Source organism: Micropterus dolomieu, linkage group LG09 (assembly GCF_021292245.1).
Source record: "Micropterus dolomieu isolate WLL.071019.BEF.003 ecotype Adirondacks linkage group LG09, ASM2129224v1, whole genome shotgun sequence".
NCBI classification, from domain to species: Eukaryota; Metazoa; Chordata; class Actinopteri; order Centrarchiformes; family Centrarchidae; genus Micropterus; species Micropterus dolomieu.
The window spans coordinates 16,877,723-16,900,209 of NC_060158.1; the positions used below are offsets into that span (position 1 = coordinate 16,877,723).

General features: G+C 40.1%; 2 protein-coding genes across 2 annotated transcripts; one reads left to right on the top strand and one right to left on the bottom strand.

The window, feature by feature from the left end:
• Positions 1-336: 336 nt before the first annotated feature.
• On the bottom strand, positions 337-11,707 carry fkbp9 (FKBP prolyl isomerase 9). Its single transcript, XM_046059498.1, has 10 exons — positions 11,404-11,707; positions 10,190-10,335; positions 7,989-8,178; positions 7,748-7,893; positions 5,701-5,890; positions 4,346-4,491; positions 4,011-4,200; positions 2,317-2,462; positions 1,606-1,769; positions 337-1,484 (listed from the first exon to the last, which is right to left on the bottom strand). Exons 1-10 carry the CDS (start codon positions 11,604-11,606, stop codon positions 1,305-1,307), a joined length of 1,701 nt encoding a protein of 566 aa, XP_045915454.1. The 5' UTR covers positions 11,607-11,707; the 3' UTR covers positions 337-1,304.
• A 960-nt stretch (positions 11,708-12,667) lies between these two features.
• LOC123976210 (cartilage associated protein) lies at positions 12,668-22,330 on the top strand. The gene is made up of 7 exons (XM_046058162.1): positions 12,668-13,219; positions 13,920-14,069; positions 19,726-19,897; positions 20,100-20,228; positions 20,395-20,540; positions 21,357-21,440; positions 21,946-22,330. The coding sequence occupies exons 1-7, from the start codon at positions 12,758-12,760 to the stop codon at positions 22,021-22,023; spliced, it is 1,221 nt and encodes a 406-aa protein (XP_045914118.1). The 5' UTR covers positions 12,668-12,757; the 3' UTR covers positions 22,024-22,330.
• The last annotated feature ends 157 nt before the right edge of the window (positions 22,331-22,487 follow it).

Sequence of the window (22,487 nt, forward strand, 5' to 3'; positions counted from 1 at the left end):
AAAAAAGTTGTAAAAGGCATTTTGTGGCTCCAGAGGGAAATGAGTGAAGTCTGATAAATTGGCTCATGTGACATCACTTGAATTGACTTCAGTTGGGGCTGTTGATTACAAGTCTGAAAATGAAAAACAAATACCTTTGTAGCTCACTCCTCATCTCTGCATGAGGCTCGCAGCTTGAGGCTACATAAGCTGCTACTAGCATACAACACCGAATGTCCAACTGAACTGTTGGCAGTCGGTTGCACTGTGGGTAATGTAAGTGCTAGGTTTTGCCAAAGGAGAAGAAGTGTCTAAGGACACAGATTCAAGGACAAAAGAACAGACACAGTCTAGGCATATGTTTAGGTCAGGTCATTTAATGAAATAAAACTTTGTGTTGACATTGTCATCATCAAGGCTCAGTATTCTCCTTAATGAAAAAGTAAAACAAAAACAACATTCACACACACTTTTCTCTCTCTCGCACCCGCTCGCACACACACACACACTCACACACAAAGTCTTAAATTGTAATCAGGACATTTGGATGAAGACAAAAACAAGCAATGCAACAACTAGTTGACTGAAGTCACTGAAAGTATTTTGGATGATCTGAAGTGCAGAAAACACAGAAGAATTCCTGACATTTAAGTAAATCAGAGGAAGGTGTCAGCTGTAAACTATGCAAATAAAATGTTATTATAACTTAAAGCGCTCACTTACTTTCATTGATAAATGAGTGGTATCTCAAAATGTAACTTCTCTCCATCAGAATGTTTTTACAGTAAGTGATGACCGATTCGTTGCTGCTGGAAGACGGTCAGGTACTTCACAGACAAGCTGATACCCATTGAAAAGAAAAGTCATGAAGGAGTGTTGAACGTAGAAATCAGGAAGGGAGATTTGATTTGTTCTCTCACACCAGTGCTTTTGTACCCTTCAAAATAAAACAAATGCCAAATAAAACAAGACAAGAACTTGATGGGAGAGTAGGAAAAAAAAAAACGTAATTCACTGTCATTATAATACTCAAATTATTTGTTTTCTTTTGACCATTAATTTTTCAAAATCTTCTTATTCCTAAATTGTCCTTCTTTCTTCTCTGACTCATTTGGCACTTAAAGGACAAGATGCCCTTTGACCATCATCTAAGTCTTCAAAATAAAATAAAAATAAAATCTCTCAGCACATTTCTCACTCCACACTGGCTTACTTTACACATACAACCACATCTTTTTCTAGGCTACCACCCACATATGTATAACAACCCCCCACTGTCTGACCCTTCAGCCTACACCCTGATCTGAGTTTTACACTCAGTCCCGTCATAGCTCGTCATGAGAGGCGGCTTCATCCGCTTTAAGTTTGAACTCTGTCTCTGTGATCTTTCCGTCTCCATCACGGTCCTGGTTGGAGAACATGTTGTCAATTATGCGATAAGGATCGAAGCCAGGGGCCAGGCGGCCTTTACCCTCGTTCACCTGCCGTATGATGTAGTCGGTAAACTATGGAAAGAAAGGAGGGATCAAATAAGATAAATTAAGGATACGTGGACCGTAACAAGAAGGGCTAATGTTTCCAATGTGCATTATTGCGTTAAAAATATTACAGCAAGTTATCACGTACCTCAGAGGGCTCCACCTCCTCGTTCTTGTCTTTGTCCATCTCAGAGAAGAGGTCAGGTGACACATCGTCGTTCCAGATGAACATGTAGCCTTCAGGAAGTCCTTCTTCCATTTCTACCAGGTCGACATCGAACACCAGCACGGCGCTCCCTGGAACCTCGCCAGCTACACACAAACGCAAACAAACAACTTTAGCTGGAGATGAAGAACATACTGTATATATTATAGATAAAGAAATATTTAACCGGTTGAGGCAGATGGCTGCCCACCCGGAGTCTAGGATTATGCGTTTTAAAAGGGAGATTTTCCTTGTGTACGGTCTAGACCTGCTCTATATGAAAAGTGTCCTGAGACAACTTCTGTTATGTTTTGGTGCTGTATAAAATAATATTTAATTAAATAAATATTGACCACCAGTGAGGAGTTTAGGGAACTACTGAACTAGCTTTGATGCTCAATCTCATTTGGTAATAAAGTGTTTATACACAGAGTTGGAGGAGATGTCTACCCTGAGTCCTTTTGATTTTATAATTATTTATTTTAGTGGCTGGACAGAGGAGGGTTAAAACCATCACACATTAAAGAATACCTCTCCAGTAAGAGTTCTTAGACACCTGTCCATTTTCACGTGACTACACTCATAGGTACATGCATCAGAAAGCCCACCGACAAATATATCCTCCACTAAATTGTGTGTGTGCGTGTAACTTACTGACTCCCCTCTCACCATAGCCCAGGTGAGGAGGAATAACAAGGTGCCTTTTCTCTCCCACACACATGTCCATCAGTCCGTCCTCCATCCCTGGGACGACCTGGTTGGCTCCCAGGACAATGTTGTATGTCTTTCCATAATTATACCTGAAACAAATTGAGACATAAGATATAAGTGATTATTCTTAAACAAGCACACATATGGTGTTGCTTCTTGCAAGGTTCTTTAACACATATTTTCTTTTTGCCAAGTCGGTGCTACAGCATTTTTGTCACTGATTTTGTGTTTTCATATACAAAATTTTCATTTCAAATCATTAACTTACTCATTTCAAAAGTTTGCTATGTGAGAATGTAAGAGGTTTAATTTAAAAGATTTTGTTTCTTTGTCACAGGATTTAATGCATGTCTGCATTGTATCAAGTGTTTCAGTGGGTGAGAAGCCAAAGCTTGGTTTGAATCCAGGAAGTGAAGGTTTTGATGAGTGCAACTGGTGTCAAGGACATTTCAAGATGTTCAAGGCATTCTTGAAGATTAGCTTATTTTCATACGTATGATATTCTGTGTATCTAAATTTGTTTTCATGTACTATATTATGGTTTTATTAGTATGCTGTGTTGAAACTTGTAATGTGAAAGTAAAATTTTATTATTTATTCATTTTATTAACAGCTGGATTCACACACCCTGACTGGCTCTTGTAAAGTTAACTCAACTAAACTTTTGATGCAAACCATACAGGGCTGTATGGTGCCACTAATAAGAATATAAGGTGTATTTTAAATGAAGAAAGAAAGACAGAGTGCACTTGCAGAGGAAGTGAAATGTTGTGCACTATTAATATAGACTAATAATAGAGTAACAGGCATATGAAGAAGAAATTAATATACGCCTTTCTCTCTCTTTACAGACACTATTTTCTCATCCTGTGCAGGACTACAAAACATACAAGAGATGTATACTCCTGAAGCAGACAGCAGATTGTTAATTCACCAAACAGGTATGATTACTACGGTGCTTACGTTGTGTTAAAGACACTGAGGATAAAGCACTTGGACTCGACAAGTAAGAAACTGACTCATATCATATGGATGCCGCGGGCACCGGTGGACCCCATGTGTTTGTCTTTTTCCACAATGTTCAGTCAGTCCAGATATTCATAGATATTCATGATATCCAGAGGATGAATCCTAATTACTTTTATGACTACCTGAATTTTCCTTTAGCGCCACCAGAACGTTGAAATTTGCTACAGATATTTAAGGTCCCTAGAGGATACAGTCACATTACTTTGTGGCACCAGCAGGTCAAGGTTTTTTACTTATTCAGTAAAAAAATCTCAACATCTATTTGATGGTTGGCAGAACATTTTGTACAGACATTCATGGTCCCCAGAGGATGAATCCAAATCAATTTGGTCATCCCCTGATTTTTTTCTCTAGCGCCACCAGCACGGTGATGTATTTGGCTGTAATTGAGGTATTGTTGTGTATTAATTTGATGTTCAATATACATTGTACTACAAGAATATGCCATAAAAAATATATGCATGTGCTATGTAACCAAGGTGTGTCAGTTTTGGAAAATTGCTATAGATTGTATGTATTGGTTTTTAAGAAAATACAATGTAGCATCCCTTAGTTATAATGGTATCTCGTGGAGGAGGCCCTGAAGCGTCTCAAAGATGTTTACTCACGTGGAGTCGATGGGTGTGCCGTCCATCAGAGAGGCGTTGTAGTGATATTTGATAAAGTCTCCCTTTTTGGTTTGCTTATCACACTCTTCTGGCTTGTACGTGACAGTGACGTCAGTGCTGTCTGACGGGTTGTGGAAGTCGATGATGTCAATGTCAAACACCAGCACAGCTGAACCAGGGATCTTAGAGCCTGAGAGAGACATGGTAAAGGGGAACAAAATAAAGGAAACGATGTAAAACAAAAAATAAATAAATAAATACTGCAGACACCGGACTATAAATAGTGAGAGAACACTTTTGTTACACAGATAAGGGTATCCAAGCATTACACGCACCTGTGCCCTCCTCTCCATAGCCGAGATGTGGGGGGATGGTGATGGTGCGTTTCTCTCCCACACAGACTCCAACCAGACCCTCATCCATGCCGGCAATCACGTAGCCTCGACCCACATAGGTGTCATAAGTACGATTACGAGAGTAGCTGTGGACAACGGAGAGAATTATTAAACTGCCCCATAGAGAAAGACATCACAGTCAATCTGGAAATTTAGTTTTTTTTTTTTTTTCACAATATAAAGTCAGTTGTCATTTAATGACAAATAGGCCTAAAGGGGTTTTGGGCAGTGCACGGAAGAGCGCATCTGAGCACCTTAAAGAGATGACTATGCAATACAAAATGAGTCGGTTGCGGGGAGCAGGTTCAGAGAAAATCTTACCCCAAAAACCACTGTGCTTGTGTTGCAACCAGCTGTTTTGGAGCATGCATTTGTGTTTTTTGATTACACAAACGCACAGTGTGGTGGCAAATTACAATATCAAGAACTTCACATTCCTGCTAAGAGTATAGAAGAGACATGGGGGGATTTCCTGAGCCCTTCACGTCTGTACAGAATGTGCAAAAAAAAAAAAAAAAAAGCAGATAACAAGAAAGGCTTCAAGGCCAAACCCACAAGGCTGCAACAGCTGCAATGATGCAAAAGGTCCGACTGGTGTGTAGTAACTTCCTGAGCTGCAAATTATCAATGTTGCTGTTAGGTTTCCTTTTCTTCAGAAAGATAACAATACATTTTATATTTTTTGTCAACCTTACAGAGATTATCTAAGGCTATACTCAGGATAAAACAAACATATTTGCAGCACTGTTTCATTTTGTTACCATTACTGGAAAGTATCAGTATATTCCACTATGTATTATAAATTATTAGACTTGAGTATATTGTACAGTACACATTGTAGTGTATAATTTCTGTATTTGGCATATACAATAATATACATTAAAATGAAATACAATCTTTAATATTCATCAACCTATGATTTTGGAAAATAATTTTAAATACATTCATTTTTAGTTTCATTTTAGAATTTTTTTAGGGTAGTGTACATCATGTCTGCTTGTCAGTCAACCAGTCTCTCCCAAAAAGTTAATGAATTTACCCTCTGATGTGAGTAGCAGCACAAGAAGAAAGAAGTTTCATAACTATTCAGAGGCTGCAAAATGGAAACAGGAAATTTCCAATTGTGTGTCTTAAGTTTCGATTCATCTTTCAATAGGTCTTCAGTGTACAGAGTGATGCTTCCACCCTGAGGCTACTTGAGGAACAACTTTTTAAACTTTAATTTTTATTGATAATCCAAAGATTTGAGTCTTTGGGTGTGGTTAACATGATGAATATTGAACATTGACACATACCTGGAATCAAAAAATGTTCCATCAAGGAGGCTTCCATTGTAGTGGTAGCGTACAAAGTCTCCAGCGACAGTCTTCCTTGTGCAGGTCTTGGGCACCTTCTGATTGGTCACTGAGATACTATCTCTGGGGTTGTGGAGGTCCAGAAGTACAACGTCAAACACCAGAGACGCCTGTCCTGGGATGTCACTACCTGGAGGGTAGAAGAAGAAGAACGGTTGAGGACAAGAAAGGAGGCAGGCAGGTGTGGTGACCATTATAAGGTGGCTCCGGAGACGCAGATTTTTAAAGGTGGCATCGTTAGCTCAGGCCGTGGGGACTTGGCGAAGATCCCCCTGAGCAAGGCCCTGTACCCCTACCTGCAGCCCACTGCTCCTAATCAGGATGGGGTAACTGCTTACATTTTAAAAGTAAAGGAGATTAGATGAGAAGAACAACAGAAATATTCTTCTTCTAGCCATGACCAGGATAATTCAACTGTAAGGGAAACTACAGATTAGACATACATGTATAGCTGTGTTTGAATACCTGTACTGCATGTGCAGTCATGTATGTTTAATTTCTACTATGTATTCTGTCTCGAGGGAATGTTGACAAATGTCATAAAAAATGTCCTGTGGGAGAACCAGCTGATAAGAAACATAGGGAGCATAAACAGAAGGAGACACAAGAAGACCTTTCCAAGGTATAAAAGAGGAGCTATTATACCTTTGTCTTGGGTACCTTTTTTAATAGAAAAAGAGGATAAATGTACATACGTAGGTAGAGAAATACTAAAACCTCAATTACTATATCCACAAATTTTTGATTGACTGAAGGGAAAATACAGTGAAATAATTGCATTTTATTTTGAGCACTTGAACACAACTGAGAATATGGATCAACTGTCCTCAAATGTACAATCACTGACTGCGTTAAAAAAAATCATCCCAACCTAGCCAGTACTACTAGTGAACGCTGGGACACAATCCTCAAGCTTTTAATGATCAAATTCCCTATGACACACATAGTCTTAAGATGTATTTAAATTCCAATTTACTATACTGGTACAGGTTACAAAATCAGGTAAACTCTCACGACTTTAATTCCTGATATAGGCAGAGGCGTAAGGCCTCTCTCTGTCTGGCAACCTTTGAGACTTCCTCATTGGCTCTGCACCTGCACCTGCATCAACAGTTCATCAATGGTGGTTACCTCTTTGAAAAGAGTGGATTTGCAAAATTGCCACGATAGAACTTCAGTACAAATAATGTAAATGTGACGGTAGGGAACCTTATAAAAAACAAAGAGACATTTATTTATATTGTTATTTATGTATTGTTATTTAAACTTTTCTGATATCTAGCATTAAAGGTATGGCCTAATTTAAGTTGTTTACATGTTGTTGACACTCTCCCTCTGTTTCCAGTATTTATGCTAAGCTAATTGGCTGCTGACTTTAGCTCCATATCTGTCATACAAACAGAGTGGTATCGATCTTTTTAATTCAACTCTGCACAGAAAGTGAGTAACCATATTAAATACTGAACTATTACTTTACAGAGGTCAAAGCTTGTCGTGAGCTTTGGGGTGTGCTGAAGGAGTATAAAATGAAAACCTCTTCCTGATTTCCTGGTGAGCAAGAAGAAAATTGGACTTGAGGAATTAAACTACCTTAGAAAAGTGCATTTGGCCGGAAAATAAAGATAAAATCTATCATGAAAATTATATTTATCAAAGTTTAAAAGGTAAAAAGTTGCAGTTTTTGCAAATAAATTGTTCAGGGTTAAAGTTTGGGACAATAAGAAGTCAACATTCTCTATCTCTGTCAAGACTGAAAGGGTAAAACAAGATGAGATGTACAGTTTAACTGCATATGTCTGTAATGTACTGTACTGCCACCTTGAGCTACTTGTGGGCAACTACAGCACCTGCTGCTTTTTAACCGTAATAATTATTAATCTCTTGTTTTTCTCAAAGCAGTAGAAGCTTTTAGGGGCTTGAAGTCACTCACAGAAATCTAATCAGACTCAAGGAAACAAATAATAATAGAGAAACTGTTAGTACTCACCATCTCCATTCTCTCCATATCCAAGTGAAGGAGGCATAGTGATGATGCGTCTCTCTCCAACACACATTCCCAGGAGGCCCTGATCCATACCGGCAATCAGCCACCCAATCCCAACATAAGTGTCATAGGTACGCATACGGGTGTGGCTACAGGCAAGGATGGAGGAGAGAGGTTACTCATTTGTCTGCAAGTTGGTGTGAATGTCTTGTGTGTGAATGAGGGATTATACACAACAACAAACCTGGAATCAAACAGCGTCCCATCCAGAAGGGTGCCATTATAGTGGTAGCGAATGAAGTCAGACACCTCCACCTTCCTGGAGCAGACGGACGGCAGGTGGTAGGTGTTGATCTGGACGCCGTCCTCCGGGTTCCACACGTCCAGCAGCAGGACATCAAAGTGGAGGATGGAATCAGGGGGGATGATGTCACCTGAAGAGGAGGGAAAAGCAAGTCATTCCTTTCAAACAGGTTCTTGGTATCTGTGTCCTGTTTAATTATAGTATGAATAGTTGTTGGCTGATTGATTATTATGGTTACATTAACCAAAGGAGACATGGCCCCCGCGCTCCAGAGGAGATCAGGCTCGCAGAGTCTGTTCCTGGTTTTATCTCACTTCTTAAGACACGTTTCTACAAAAAAGTTTCACCGTGTGGCGCGTAATTAAATTCCCCTCATTTGCATATTGACTTGTTTTATTGATTGATTGTAAACCACTTTGCGTGATATCAATTTTTATTCAACTTGTCTGTTTTACATTTATTGCTATAAAGCACTTTGAAAGCATTATTGAAAGTGCTATAGAAATCAAACTATTACAATTATTATTATTATTATTATTTGGACAAGTTAGGGGTTCATTCTGTCTGCAATTTTATGTATTATGGTTTATTGTCCATTGACATGATTAGTTGATTAATATATATACAATAATAATCATTTCAGTCATATTTGGTGCAAAAATGCCAAATATTTCTTGGTTTCAGCTTCACAAACATTGGATGCTTTTATTCTTGCTGAATATCTTTTGAGTTTTGGACTATTGGTCAGATAAAACTGTAAAATATGAGCAGATTAATCAACAATGAAAATAATCGTTAGTTGCAATCATATTGTCTCGTCTCTATGCTCCCTCCCTGCTCATTCCTCTTTGTAATCTTGTTTTACAATCTGGCCACAAGCTATCACTGTTAGAGAAACCACATTTAGGTCACACTGAGTGACATACTCATTTGTTATTAAGTTTAATAGGAAAGACAACTTCCACACTCACCTGGAAATCAAGTAAAGGACTTTATGGATCCAAACAACTTTAATGTTTCTTCTTTTTACAAAATGTTGACCCCATGAAGCTCAGAAGCTAAACACTGATCTCACAATGATATAAGTGTTGAAATGTTGACCCTTTAAGACTACCTTCCCTTCTCCATGCAAGTTCTCTCTTACAAGTAGGTGATGATGAGTCAGAACTACCAATATTCTCCGTAAGAGATTTAATGCTTTGGAGTTGATATGGTTGAGAAGATGTTCATTAAACTGCTGCATTACAAATAAGAATTTACATCAGTGGGTTTTTTTCTCAGGATGTGTGTGTTGTTCATGTTCAGAGACCTGAGGCATTTTGAGACGTGGGTGCAAATATTTTAATTAAATGAATTGTTTAAATATATTTAAACATGATTGATGAAGATAAAATCTTCCATATTAAGGAGATGGGAGGAGGACTGTGTCGGTGGCAGCCATTAAGTCCTTACTACTGATGAGCTGGCAGGTCTCTTTCCGCTTTGAATCTATTTTCTTCTTTCTCTCTGATGTTCCCTCTAATAAGGACACAGCCTCAGCTTTTACCTGTCCACACATGCCCCCCCTGTCTCCACTTTCTCTCTCCCCCAATATCTAACTATGCCATGCACACACAACACACAAATAGCACACAGGTCTCTACATGTAAACAGAGCCTCGACATTTTTTTCATCACTACAATCATATGCAAATATAGCAACATTTTCTGACACAAACCCTCTTTATGTTCATGCGGAGTTCAAGATCTAGAAAGTTTCTCGTCCTGCTGCTGATGCTCTCGCATTTGCGAGAGCATCCTGGTTTGTGATGTCCCTGTGACATCATTCAACATGGATGCTTGGGAACATCCCACTTCCTCTCTGCTTCGGTTGACTCCAATACAACACATTACGCTACTTTCTGCTATAATTTTTGTGCCCTGTGCTGCTGCCAAAGTCCCACCAAATTCTCTCATTGTTATAGTGAAGAGTGCCAACTGTGTACTTAGTCATCTGTGTATTTATAACGACTCCCCTGAGGAATAAACACTGGCCTGTCCTAAAACTCAGTGGAGAAAATGTTATATTGTCAGTCAGTGTCATAATGCTGCACAGGGATGTGCTAATATGACAAGAAGTTTAAAAGACATAAATATACACACCATATCCCTGTTTTCCGTAGGCGAGGTGAGGTGGGATCTTGACCAGACTTCTCTCATTGACACACATCCCCACCAGAGCTTTGTCCATCCCTTGGATCAGCTGCTTCTTGCCAACAAACACGTTATAGGTGCTGCCACGGTCATAACTGAAACAGACACACATAAACACATTACTTTTATACCTGTGAAGATGCAAATGCCTGTATTACATGAATTCTCTGCATTGCTCCAACTACAAATGTAATAATACCCTAAAACAAACTAAGTTTCCTATGCTCCCTGGCTACAGGTTTCCCCCAAAAAACCTTTTAATGGGGAAACAATGAAAGAAACCTCATGAAGAGCAACAGAGGAGGGATCCTTCTCCCTGGATGGACAGACATTGTGTGTACAGAACAGACCAACTGAGTAGAATTACAATGTAGGCAATGATGATATCAAAGTTATGAATAGATTGTAACACATGAAGAATATGGATTTGGGAGGACGTCGAGCAAATTGCGGTATCAAACAGATAGGACCTGGGACTTTTTCTAAAATAGGCTATAAGAAATATAAGATGTATCAAATGGCCAGATTAAAATGACTATTTAGTTATACGTGAGCACATGGCTTCTCTACAAGACAGAGTCCAAATTTAGCTAATACTGGAGGACCTGCCTTACGAATACTGAACTTCAGTAGTTCAAATTCTTTAACCAATGTGCAGTTCTTTAAATGACCAAAAAAAACGAGACACAAAGACTTAGGTTTCTGGGGGCCCTGGAAAGTCGACCACTTTGCAAGGCACACTTTTATTACTGTTGACTTGCTCAGTGGTTCCCAAAGTAGCGTCCAGGGGACTTTCAGAGGTCCTGGAAGCAGTTTCAACATTACGCATGAGGACTTGGTCCACAGGTTTTTATGAACCCAGTGAGATCAAGTGGACTAATATTGATATATAAAGTATCATCTAATAGCAAAATCTCGAATGAAATATGGGTCATATGTGTAGGCCTCAACCCTGTGGGGGTCGCTAATATGAAAAGGTTTAGGAGCCCTTGGATTAAGCATGTTAGTCAGCCTGCCTGCCTGCCTGCGTGGCTAACAGGGGCGAACCACTAAACGCGCCCTTTTACGCATCGCGCTCGTGTCGTGCTCCCGATCGCCTCTGCACGGAGAGTGAAAAGTGAAAAGTGAAAATAAAGTAGGCTAATTCTTGGCGTGGTACTCACCTGGAGTCGAACTTCGTGCCGTCCGGAAACGTGCCAATGTAGTGATACCTGACATAATCCCCCACTTTGACTGCGCGCACACACTGCTCTGGCACGAAAGTTTTCTCAATGAAGATGTCGTCTAACGGTACCGGAGGAGCGTTGCAGGCGGCGAACGCCACCAGCACCGACAAAAACAGCATCCCCTGCACGCACTGGATCATTTTCTCTACTGATAAACTCTATGACGTTGCAGGTAACTGCGGATACGGCCTGTATGTGTGTGCGTTGCCTGTTCTCCAGAACTTTGGTTTCCTCTACTCCCGATTTAGAAGCCCTGCCCCCGGTACCAGGGCAGGAACGATCACGTGTCAAGACAGAGAAAAACGCACAACATCCGGTTATACTTTGAAGATAAAACCTCAACTGATGACCTAAACGCAATTTTTTATTCATAAAACTCAAATAAATAAGGATGAAAACATATACTGTGATGTATGTCTGAGACACAAAGAAATACAAAGACATATTAAGTAGCCAATTGCACTTTTATGTTGAAATTACAATCCATATTTCCTGTCTCAACCTGCTTCTTTCTGACTGACTTGACGTACTCTGGGGATTGAATGGGATCGTTTTGGGCACCACGTATTGCTCTTGCGCAGTGCAGCATCTGGTATGTGTCAACGTGGTAACGTAGGGGTCTCCACACAACTGCAGACACATCCCCCTCACTCTAAATCAGAGTAATGCAAACATCTAGATGACCTACGTCCCTGAAATGGAGTCAAATGTTAACAATCAGCAGGATGCATAGAGTTTGCTCTTAGACGATGTTATATATTACACTGTTATGTTGGTGGGGTTCAGGCCCTTTGGAAGGGGGTAGACCAGACAGGAATGTCTCTACGTGGCAGTTGGAGGGGGAGGGACACTCCACTCTCACCGGGAGTTTAATTAGTGACGAGAGAAAACAGTTTTTAACTTTAAAGAGAGGTATTTCATGTGTAGACCTATATGTTATTCAGTCTTGAATTAAAAATAGTAAAAAGTCCGTCCACTTTATATAAAAACTAGCCAACATGAAATTCTCCCTCATGATGTTTGGCAACATTATATAAGATCTAGTCTCTGTCAAGTTTTTACTTGTACTGTATTTGGACAGAACAACAGCAGTGATTTACTTGTGTGATTTAGTGGGAGGAGCAGCTCCAGCAGCCCCCACCCGCCGGGGCGACTGTTCCAGCCCTGCGCCCGGGGGAGGGGAGGCTTTGTCCGGATACGTGGTGGATCTTGAGGCGGTCCTAAAGACCCACGCACACCGAAAGTCCTGGATCAACCCAGCCAGCCCCTCCACCGTTTATCAAACTTAAAAATGGCACCCTCCACTTCTTCCCAACTTTTCTCTGCGCTATTAATCGCATTGTCCATCTCTACTGTGAACTCTCAGTATGAAAAATACAGCTTCAGGAGTTTCCCCAGGAATGAGCTGATGCCTCTGGAGTCCGCTTACAAATACGCACTGGACCAGTACACCGGGGAGAAGTGGAAGGACACGGTGGACTACATGGAGGTGTCTTTGCGGCTGTACCGGTTGCTGCGGGACAGCGAGGCCTTCTGCAACCTCAACTGCAGCTCCGTGAGGCTGGACGACGAGCAGAAGTTTGCGGAGTTTCCAGAGCTGCGGGCGTTTGGTAACGTTATGAAGAGGGCGCAGTGCCTGAAGCGCTGCAAACAGGGGCTGCCCGCTTTCAGACAGACCATGCCCAGCCGGGACACCATAGAAGAGTTTGAGAGGAGAGAGCCGTACAAATACCTACAGTACGCCTACTTCAAAGTAAGTAAATATTTTGAATGTGGGGTCATCAGGGGGGCCAAATTACCCATCCAAGTCGAACATATAGAGGACTTGTATGGGTCTACATGTATTAATTTACGTTGTGATGATAAATATAAGATGATTTTTACTCTAGTTTTTCACTGACTTTTCCTATAATGCGTTCTGACGTCAGCTGCGTGCCACGGATGCACGCCCGGGCCCCCCTCCGGCTCTGCAAGAGGGGAGATCCTGAACCTTTTACCTGTGTACTTGTGATTTCTTGTCCTCCCTATTAAGAAGTAATAACACTAATAATGAGGACATTTCTACTGGTCACCTCTACAAGGAACTACTGTGGGAACTAGTTTAGATTTAGGATATGAATCAATATTTTTATGGTTGTGTAGTTGTGTCATATATATATACAATATATGGTACATACTGTATACACATGTATGTATACATATAAAGTGTAACATTGGGTGGGGGGTGTACATAACTGGTCTTCTAAAGTAATGGTAACTCCTTAGCACAATGGCACAATATAAAACTATAGTTTACCACTACATACTGTGACAGTCTGAAGAAACAAGGAATAAATAAGTAACGACCTGATAACTGACACATCACATAAAAGTAGTTCCTGAATTATTATTTCCTCTACTGATGAGCACAACAAATCGCTGTTTACAATATGGGTTTGTGTTATTTCTTCCAGTCTGACAACCTGGCCAAGGCCGTGTCTGCTGCCCACACATTCCTGCTGAAACACCCAAACGATGAGATGATGCAGAGGAACATGGCCTACTACAAGAGTCTGCCTGGAGCCGAAGAACACCTCAAAGACCTGGAGACCAAATCCTATGAGGTACACACACACACACACACACACAGTCAGATTCTCTTTAGTTGGCATCGTAGAGGCAAGAAGCAAACATGGGGAGGCTGCATGCATGCAAGAGACACACCCATACCCACATTATGAATGTACACAAACACAAACCCTCCTATTATTGGCTATGTGGGCGTGCTTATGTGGTAGCAGCCTGTGGTGAATCGGCAGGCAAAGCTGGCCACATCATAGGTGGCTACATTTAGTATCATTTTTTTTTTTTAATATTTTATTTTTCTGTTTTATATACATAATGCATACAAACAGGTCAGTAACCCCCCCCACAAAAAAAAAAAAACAAACAAACAAAAAAAAAAAGGTCAGTGTGCTGAGTCAATACAAATGACTACATTAAGTGCTTGGAGTAAGGGATATACTGATATGGTCTAAATATGGCTGCCAAATTTTCAAAAAGGTGTTATATCGTTTCCTAAGACAATAAGTGATTTTTTCCAGGGGAATACAGCTATTCATCTCAACAGATCACCTGTCAATAAGAAGAAGGGAGCCAGATTTCCATGACACTGCAATGCACTTCTTAGCCACACATAGAGCAATTTCAATGAATTTGAGTTGTGCATTGTTTAGAGAACGGCGAATACTTGTAAAGTTCCCAAATAAACAAGGTTCAGGGTCCACAGGAACATTAACTCCTGTGATCCTGGTTAGAGTGGAGCTGATATACATGCCAAAAAGGCCAAACTTTCATACACCGCCAGGTACAGTGCAAAAAGGAGCCTACTTCAGTATTACATCTGAAGCACATTTCTGACAAGTTAGATTTGAATGAGTGTAATTTTTCTGGGGTAAGGTATAGTTGATGTAGAATATATATATATATATATATATATAGTATCAATCTGCATCGGGCATTGATAATAGTTGACAAGCTGTTGCAACATAATTCTATCTAAAGGTGTTCATCAATTGCAACACTGAGATCTGACTCCCATTTTATTCTAGACTTATGCATACCTGGTTTTGGGCCATCATTCAACAACAGGCAATACATTTTGGAAATAAATTTGTATGTGTTCCCATCATAAAGAATCTTTCAACAACTATCATGACAGGCAGAGTCATTTCAGGACCCACATTAGCTCTCAAAAGGATCTTAGTTGGAGATAACAGTAAAAGGTTTGATTGGACAGGTTATATTTCCTCTTCAGGTGCTTAAATGACAAGAAAAGTCCCTTGTCAAAGCAATTCTCCAAGTGTTGGATTCCCCTATGATGCCATATGTCCAGAATCTTATTATCAAGAGTCATTGGAATAACTTCATTTTGCTATAAAGGTGTTTTAGGTGACAGTCCTACCTTCAATCCAAGACTTTTGTGAACCTCATACCAATTTTTTATCAGATACCTCAATATTGGGTTATCTGTCCTCTTGTGTACAGTTCCAGAAGTATGTTTATACAGTGCCTTGCGAAAGTATTCGGCCCCCTTGAACTTTTCGACCTTTTGGCACATTGCAGGCTTCAAACATAAAGATATAAAACTGTAATTTTTTGTGAAGAACCAACAACAAGTGGGACACAATCATGAAGTGGAACGAAATTTATTGGATATTTCAAACTTTTTTAACAAATAAAAAACTGAAAAATTGGGCGTGCAAAATTATTCAGCCCCCTTAAGTTAATACTTTGTAGCACCACCTTTTGCTGCGATTACAGCTGTAAGTCGCTTGGGGTACGCTTCACAGTTTTGCACATCGAGAGACTGAAATTTTTGCCCATTCCTCCTTGCAAAACAGCTCGAGCTCAGTGAGGTTGGATGGAGAGCGTTTGTGAACAGCAATTTTCAGTTCTTTCCACAGATTCTCGATTGGATTCAGGTCTGGACTTTGACTTGGCCAGTCTAACACCTGGATATGTTTATTTGTGAACCATTCCAGTGTAGATTTTGCTTTATGTTTTGGATCATTGTCTTGTTGGAAGACAAATCTCCGTCCCAGTCTCAGGTCTTTTGCAGACTCCATCAGGTTTTCTTCCAGAATGGTCCTGTATTTGGCTCCATCCATCTTCCCATCAACTTTAACCATCTTCCCTGTCCCTGCTGAAGAAAAGCAGGCCCAAACCATGATGCTGCCACCACCATGTTTGATGGTGTGTTCAGGGTGATGAGCTGTGTTGCTTTTACGCCAAACATAACGTTTTGCATTGTTGCCAAAAAGTTCGATTTTGGTTTCATCTGACCAGAGCACCTTCTTCCACATGTTTGGCTTGTGGCAAACTTTAAACGAGACTTTTTATGGATATCTTTAAGAAATGGCTTTCTTCTTGCCACTCTTCCATAAAGGCCAGATTTGTTCAGTATACGACTGATTGTTGTCCTATGGACAGAGTCTCCCACCTCAGCTGTAGATCTCTGCAGTTCATCCAGAGTGATCATGGGATTTGCAGTGGTCTGATACTCCTTCCATTTCAATATTATCGCTTGCACAGTGCTCCTTGGGATGTTTAAAGCTTGGGAAATCTTTTTGTATCCAAATCCGGCTTTAAACTTCTCCACAACAGTATCTCGGACCTGCCTGGTGTGTTCCTTGTTCTTCATGATGCTCTCTGCGCTTTAAACGGACCTCTGAGACTATCACAGAGCAGGTGCATTTATACAGAGACTTGTTTTCACACAGGTGGATTCTATTTATCATCATTAGTCATTTAGGTCAACATTGGATCATTCAGAGATCCTCACTGAACTTCTGGAGAGAGTTTGCTGCACTGAAAGTAAAGGGGCTGAATAATTTTACACGCCCAATTTTTCAGTTTTTTATTTGTTAAAAAGGTTTGAAATATCCAATAAATTTCGTTCCACTTCATAATTGTGTCCCACTTGTTGTTGATTCTTCACAAAAAATTACAGTTTTATATCTTTATGTTTGAAGCCTGAAATGCGGCAAAAGGTCAAAAAGTTCAAGGGGGCCGAATACTTTCGCAAGGCACTGTAAATGAAGTCACTGTAGACCTTTTCTTTCATGGGGTGCAGTCTGATTTTTGTCCAAGAAGGGGCGTCACTGCCCTCAAAAATGGATGAGATGAACCTCATTTGAGCTGCCAAGTAGTAGATTTTAAAATTTGGTAATCGAAGTCCCCTTGAGCCATAGTCCCATGTTATCTTTCCCATGGATTTCTGGGGTACTTTACAATTCCTTAAAAATGGTCTGATATATCTATTGAGAGTTTTGAAGAAGGATTGTGGTAATAGAATGGGCAGGGATTAAAACAAATATTTTAATCTCGGTTGTACATTCATTTTAATACAGTTAACTCTTCCAATCAGGGTGAGAGGCAAGCCCATCCATCTTGGTATCATCCTCAATCTTACTGAGCTGTGGGAGGTAATTCAATTTGTACAGGTTTTTGAGGTTGATGTCTACAAATATCCCAAGGTATTTTATACCGTCCATAGGCCATCTAAATTGACTTGTAATTTTATGAACTGTTTGACCCACCTGAAAACCCTTTATATCAGGATCTTGTCTAATTGCTTCAGCTAAAGGCTCGATTGCCAAGACAAAAAGTGCAGGAGACAAAGGGCATCCCTGTCGAATTGATCTGCGTAAAGGGAATGTAGATGAAACCTGTCAATTGGTGCTGATTTTTGCCTGGGGTTTATGGTATAGAGTTTGAATCCAACTAATAAATAATAGACCAAACCCAAACTTGGCCAACACTTTAAATAAATATGGCCACTCTAGCCTATCAAAGGCTTTTTCAGCGTCTAAAGCCACAGCTATACTGGGTTCCATTTCAGATTTCGTTACATTTAGTATCCTTCATTTAGGGCCTTCAGTGGTCCTTTACATGGCAGAAGTGGCCCCAGCAAAATAAGGAGTCAGGGGTTTCTTCTCCACCCTCCTTCTTTTACCATACAAAAATGTATATGCTTTTATGTTTTATCTCATGTTCTGTTAGTTTTTCTAACCTGGCCCTGACAGAAAAGATTATTCATTCAGATGTTGTCTTTATACAACCCTGTTTCCAAAAAAGTTAGCTGTTAACACTGTTAAAAATGCAAATAAAAGCAAAATGTGATGACATGCAAAACATTGAAATCTCATATTTAATTTAAATGAGCAGAAAGACAACTTGATGTTGAAACCGGGAGATTTTTTTGTTTTTGGAAAATCTATTTCTAATTTGGTGGCAGCAACACCACATTTCAAAACACTGGGACAGTGGCAACAAAATACTGGAAAAGTTGTGAAATGCTAAAAGAAAACACCTGGTGGAACATCTCACAATTATTCAGGTCATCTGGCAACAAGTTAGTAACATGATTGGGTACAAAAAGAGCACCCTAGTCTTTTTGAAGTAAAGCTGGAGAGGGGTTCACCGCTCTGTGAAAGACTGAACTGGCAAATACTGCAACAATTTAAGAATAATGTTTCTCAATGTAAAATTGAGACTGGGGGTATTTCATTGTCTACAGTGCATAATATCATTAAAATATTTGGAATATCAGAAAAAAGGGGCATGGCCAAAAACCAATTTTGGATGGCTGTGACCTCTGGGCCCTCAGATGGCAGTGCATCAAAAACAGACACGATTCTGTAGTGGACATCACTGCATGGACTGAGGAACACTTCCAAAAAACATTGTCTGTGAACACAGTTCCACAAATGCAAGTTGAATCTCTACCATGCAAAGATGAAACTGTATATAAATCAGATATAGAAATGCCGCCGCCTTTTGTGCATCCTAGCTCATTTATGATGGACTGAGTCGAATTGCAAAAACTGTCCAGTGGTCTGACAAGTCAAAATTTAAAATTCTGCTTGGAAATCACGGATTCCATATCCTCGGGGCTAAAGAGAAGAGGGACCATCCGACTTGGTGTAAATGTACAGTGCAAAAACATCTGTAATGAGATGGGGATGGATTAGTTTACATGGCATGGGTAATCTGCACATTTGTGAAGGCACCATTGATGCTTATAAGTTATATATAGAGGTTTTGGAGCAACATATGCTGCCATGTAGACAATGTCTTTTTCAGGGATGGCCTTGCTTATTTATTATCATTCGGCACATAATACAACAGCATTGCTCTGTATTAAAAGAGTCCCCTAAACTGGCCTGCCTGCAGTCCCGACTTGTCACCCACTGAAAATGTTTGGCGCAAGATAAAACGTAAAACACGACAATGGAGCCCCCGAACTGTCGAGCAGCTGAAATCCTACATCACCCAAGAATGGGAAAACATTCCACTTTCAAGATTACAGCAGCTGGTCTCCTCAGTTCCCAGATGCTTACAGAGTGTTGTTAGAAGAAGAAAGAAGAGGTGATGCAAGAGAGTTATAAATGTGACCCTGTCCTAACAGTTTTTGAAACATGTTGCTGGCATTAAAATTCTAAATGGACATATCATTTTCTAAAAACAATAAATTTTCAGTTTCAACATTTGATAACTATGACTATTTTTAGTTAAATTAATAAAATAAAACTTCTTACATTATTGAAATGACTGCCATTCATTGAATACCTCATAATAGTGGGCAGATACAGATCATTTAATCTAATCATTGCATTGAAAATATCATCAACTAGGATTTTTAACCAGGTGGAAGGCCTCAGTGATGCCCAAAATGAACATTAAATGACTGATATTTTTATGGGTGTGTTGCTGCAGACATTGTTTGTGCGTGCGGTGCGGGCGTATAATGGAGAAAACTTCCGTACCTCAGTGTCAGACATGGAGCTGGCTCTGAGGGACTTCTTCAAGGTCTACGATGAATGTCTGGCTGCATCTGAGGGCCCCAGGGATGTCAAAGACTTTAAAGACTTCTACCCCTCCATAGCTGGTCAGTTAATAACGGTCTCATCTGCAGTATCTCTGTTCCAACTCTGTTCCTCCTCCCCAGTCCACCTGTCACTGCATTTTGTTTCTTAGATAATACAGCCCCTTTTACATCTGTCATTTAATTAAGCCTTTCTTAAACATGTTTTTTGTTATAGCTAAGTTTAATCTAGTGCTGAGCTTTGATTTTGTTTCTTTCTTTACAGATCACTATATAGAGGTCCTTGACAGGAAAGTGAGGTGTGAAAGTGAACTGACACCTGTCGTAGGGGGATTCATTGTTGAGAAGTTTGTGGCCACCATGTACCACTATCTGCAGTTCGCCTATTACAAATGTGAGTAGCATGTTGTTTTGTTATTGCTAACAATTTTGCAACTATGTACATGTAGGACTGTTTTGAAGTGTAGTGATGAAACTACAGCACTCTTGTCCTTTGGAGTTTCCTACTTTTATCAAGGAAAATCCCTTTTTATTAAGTGCTGTAATTGTTGTATTTTCAGTGAATGACCTGAAGAACGCAGTACCGTGTGCAGCCAGCTACATGCTCTTCGACCCCAGCGATGAAGTTATGAAGAATAACGTGGCCTATTACCAGTTCCACAAAAGCCAGTGGGGACTGACAGAGGAGGACTTCCTCGCCAGATCAGTGAGACATATTAATGACTACAAACCTTATTAAACCTTACACTGAAGAACACACAGTTCCTGTTCCAATTTTTTCATCTTTAAGAACACCTTAAAGGAATAGTTTTACATTTTGGGAAACTGATCGTTTTCTTGATGAGATTTAGATGAGAAGATCAATATCCCACTCATGTCTGTGCGGTAAATGTGAAGCCAGATTCCCTGTGTTTCCGGTCTTTATGTAAAGCTAAACAAACTGGTTGCTGGCTCTAGCTTTATATTAACCAAGAAAGCAAATACTTGCATTCCCCAAAATGTTAAAAATGTTACAAATAAACTACTGCTTTAGTTGGTTTAAATGCTAGTGTCTTCTAGACAGTTAGATGAGAAGATCAATGCTACACTCATGTCTGTACAGTCAGTTTAAAGTGTTAGCTTACCTTAGCAAAACAAGGAAAACAGCTAGCTCTGCTCTGTTTGACCATAAGCACCTCTAAAGCTCACTAATTATCACATTATATCTAATTCGTTTGAACCACCTAAAAACTGTCTGCTGGAAGCACATACTTTGTAGCGTCTTGTGTGGACAGAACCAGGGTAGCTGTTTCCCCCTTTTTCAGTCTTTGTGCTAAGCTAAACTAACCGGCGGGTGGGGAGTGGTATAATAAAGCAATTAAGCGTATTTATCAAATATCAAACTATTCCTGTAATGTTCCCTGGTCTAACTACATGTCAAATTGACCTAGCACTTGACCTAGCACAGTGTTCTTTCTTGGTTTTGTGTCTTTGGTTCACTTTAACGCACATTTTACCTGTTGTGCCTGCTTGTGTGTTACAGGAGGCAGTGCGGTACTACAATCTGACCACCATGCAGCTACAAATGTTGGAGTTCTCCAGACAGCGCCTGGTGAGCGACGATGAGGTGCGTGTCTGTGTTTACATATATGTATGTGTTGGTGCAATATTTACTGTCTATCCTTATAAATAGACCTGCATGATTCCCATAAAATCATCTAGTTTGGATTAGGTGATTTGCGGCTCTCATAGGCTAGTCTTGTGTAATTTATGGAAAAACCCTGGAATCTTCAGTCTGGTCACATGACCCTGCAGTACAATGTGGGCCCTGTGTTTATCAGGCTGCAATATGACAGAAGCCATAGGGTGGCAGCACGACACTGGCATTTCTTTAAGTTGTTATGATGGAGCACAAGGACTGTGGCCATCAGGGCAACCCAACATAAGCCAGGATTACATGCTGTATGTGGTAAATACCATTCAGTTCTTGACTGTAATCTCTTTAGTAATGCCAGGTATGAGAAATCACAGATAGAACTGTGCGTGGGAGGATTTATGCTAATTCACTTGAAACAAAACAGACCCTCCTGAGTTGTCTCTTTTCCTTTTTCCTTTTTCATTTGTGTCTGCAGGGGGAGGTGGTGGAGTTTATAGATGAGTTCCTGGATGAGGATACATTCCCCGTGTTGGAAGGTCCTCCAAAACACTGAAAAACAATCTCAAGCAGCATAACACCCCCCAGTTTGTATTTAATGGGTTTTGTACAAGGCTCTGATTGGTCACTGTGTTCTCACCTGCAGATCCACATCCTGAATATTTTAAAATGTCCTATTTTGTGCACTAAATATCCTGTTCTGAGGTATGGACATACAGCACAGTGGCTGAAGACAATAATGATAAAAGAGACAAGAAACATTTTTACTCACTGTTTTATGGATTTCTTCCTCCACTGTGAATCGTGTATGTTGTATTTTTGCAATGAAATGATAATAAAACATCAGGTCTTTCAAGAAATAATCACAGTGTTGTTGTAATACTACAGTTGCTTGTTTTGGGGATGTGGGCAGTTGTGAATAACACCCCTTTAGTCTAAGACTGCAACCACATCTGCCACTTACTTTTTCAACCACTATATGTTTGGTCTATGAAATGTCAGTAGATAGTGAAATATATT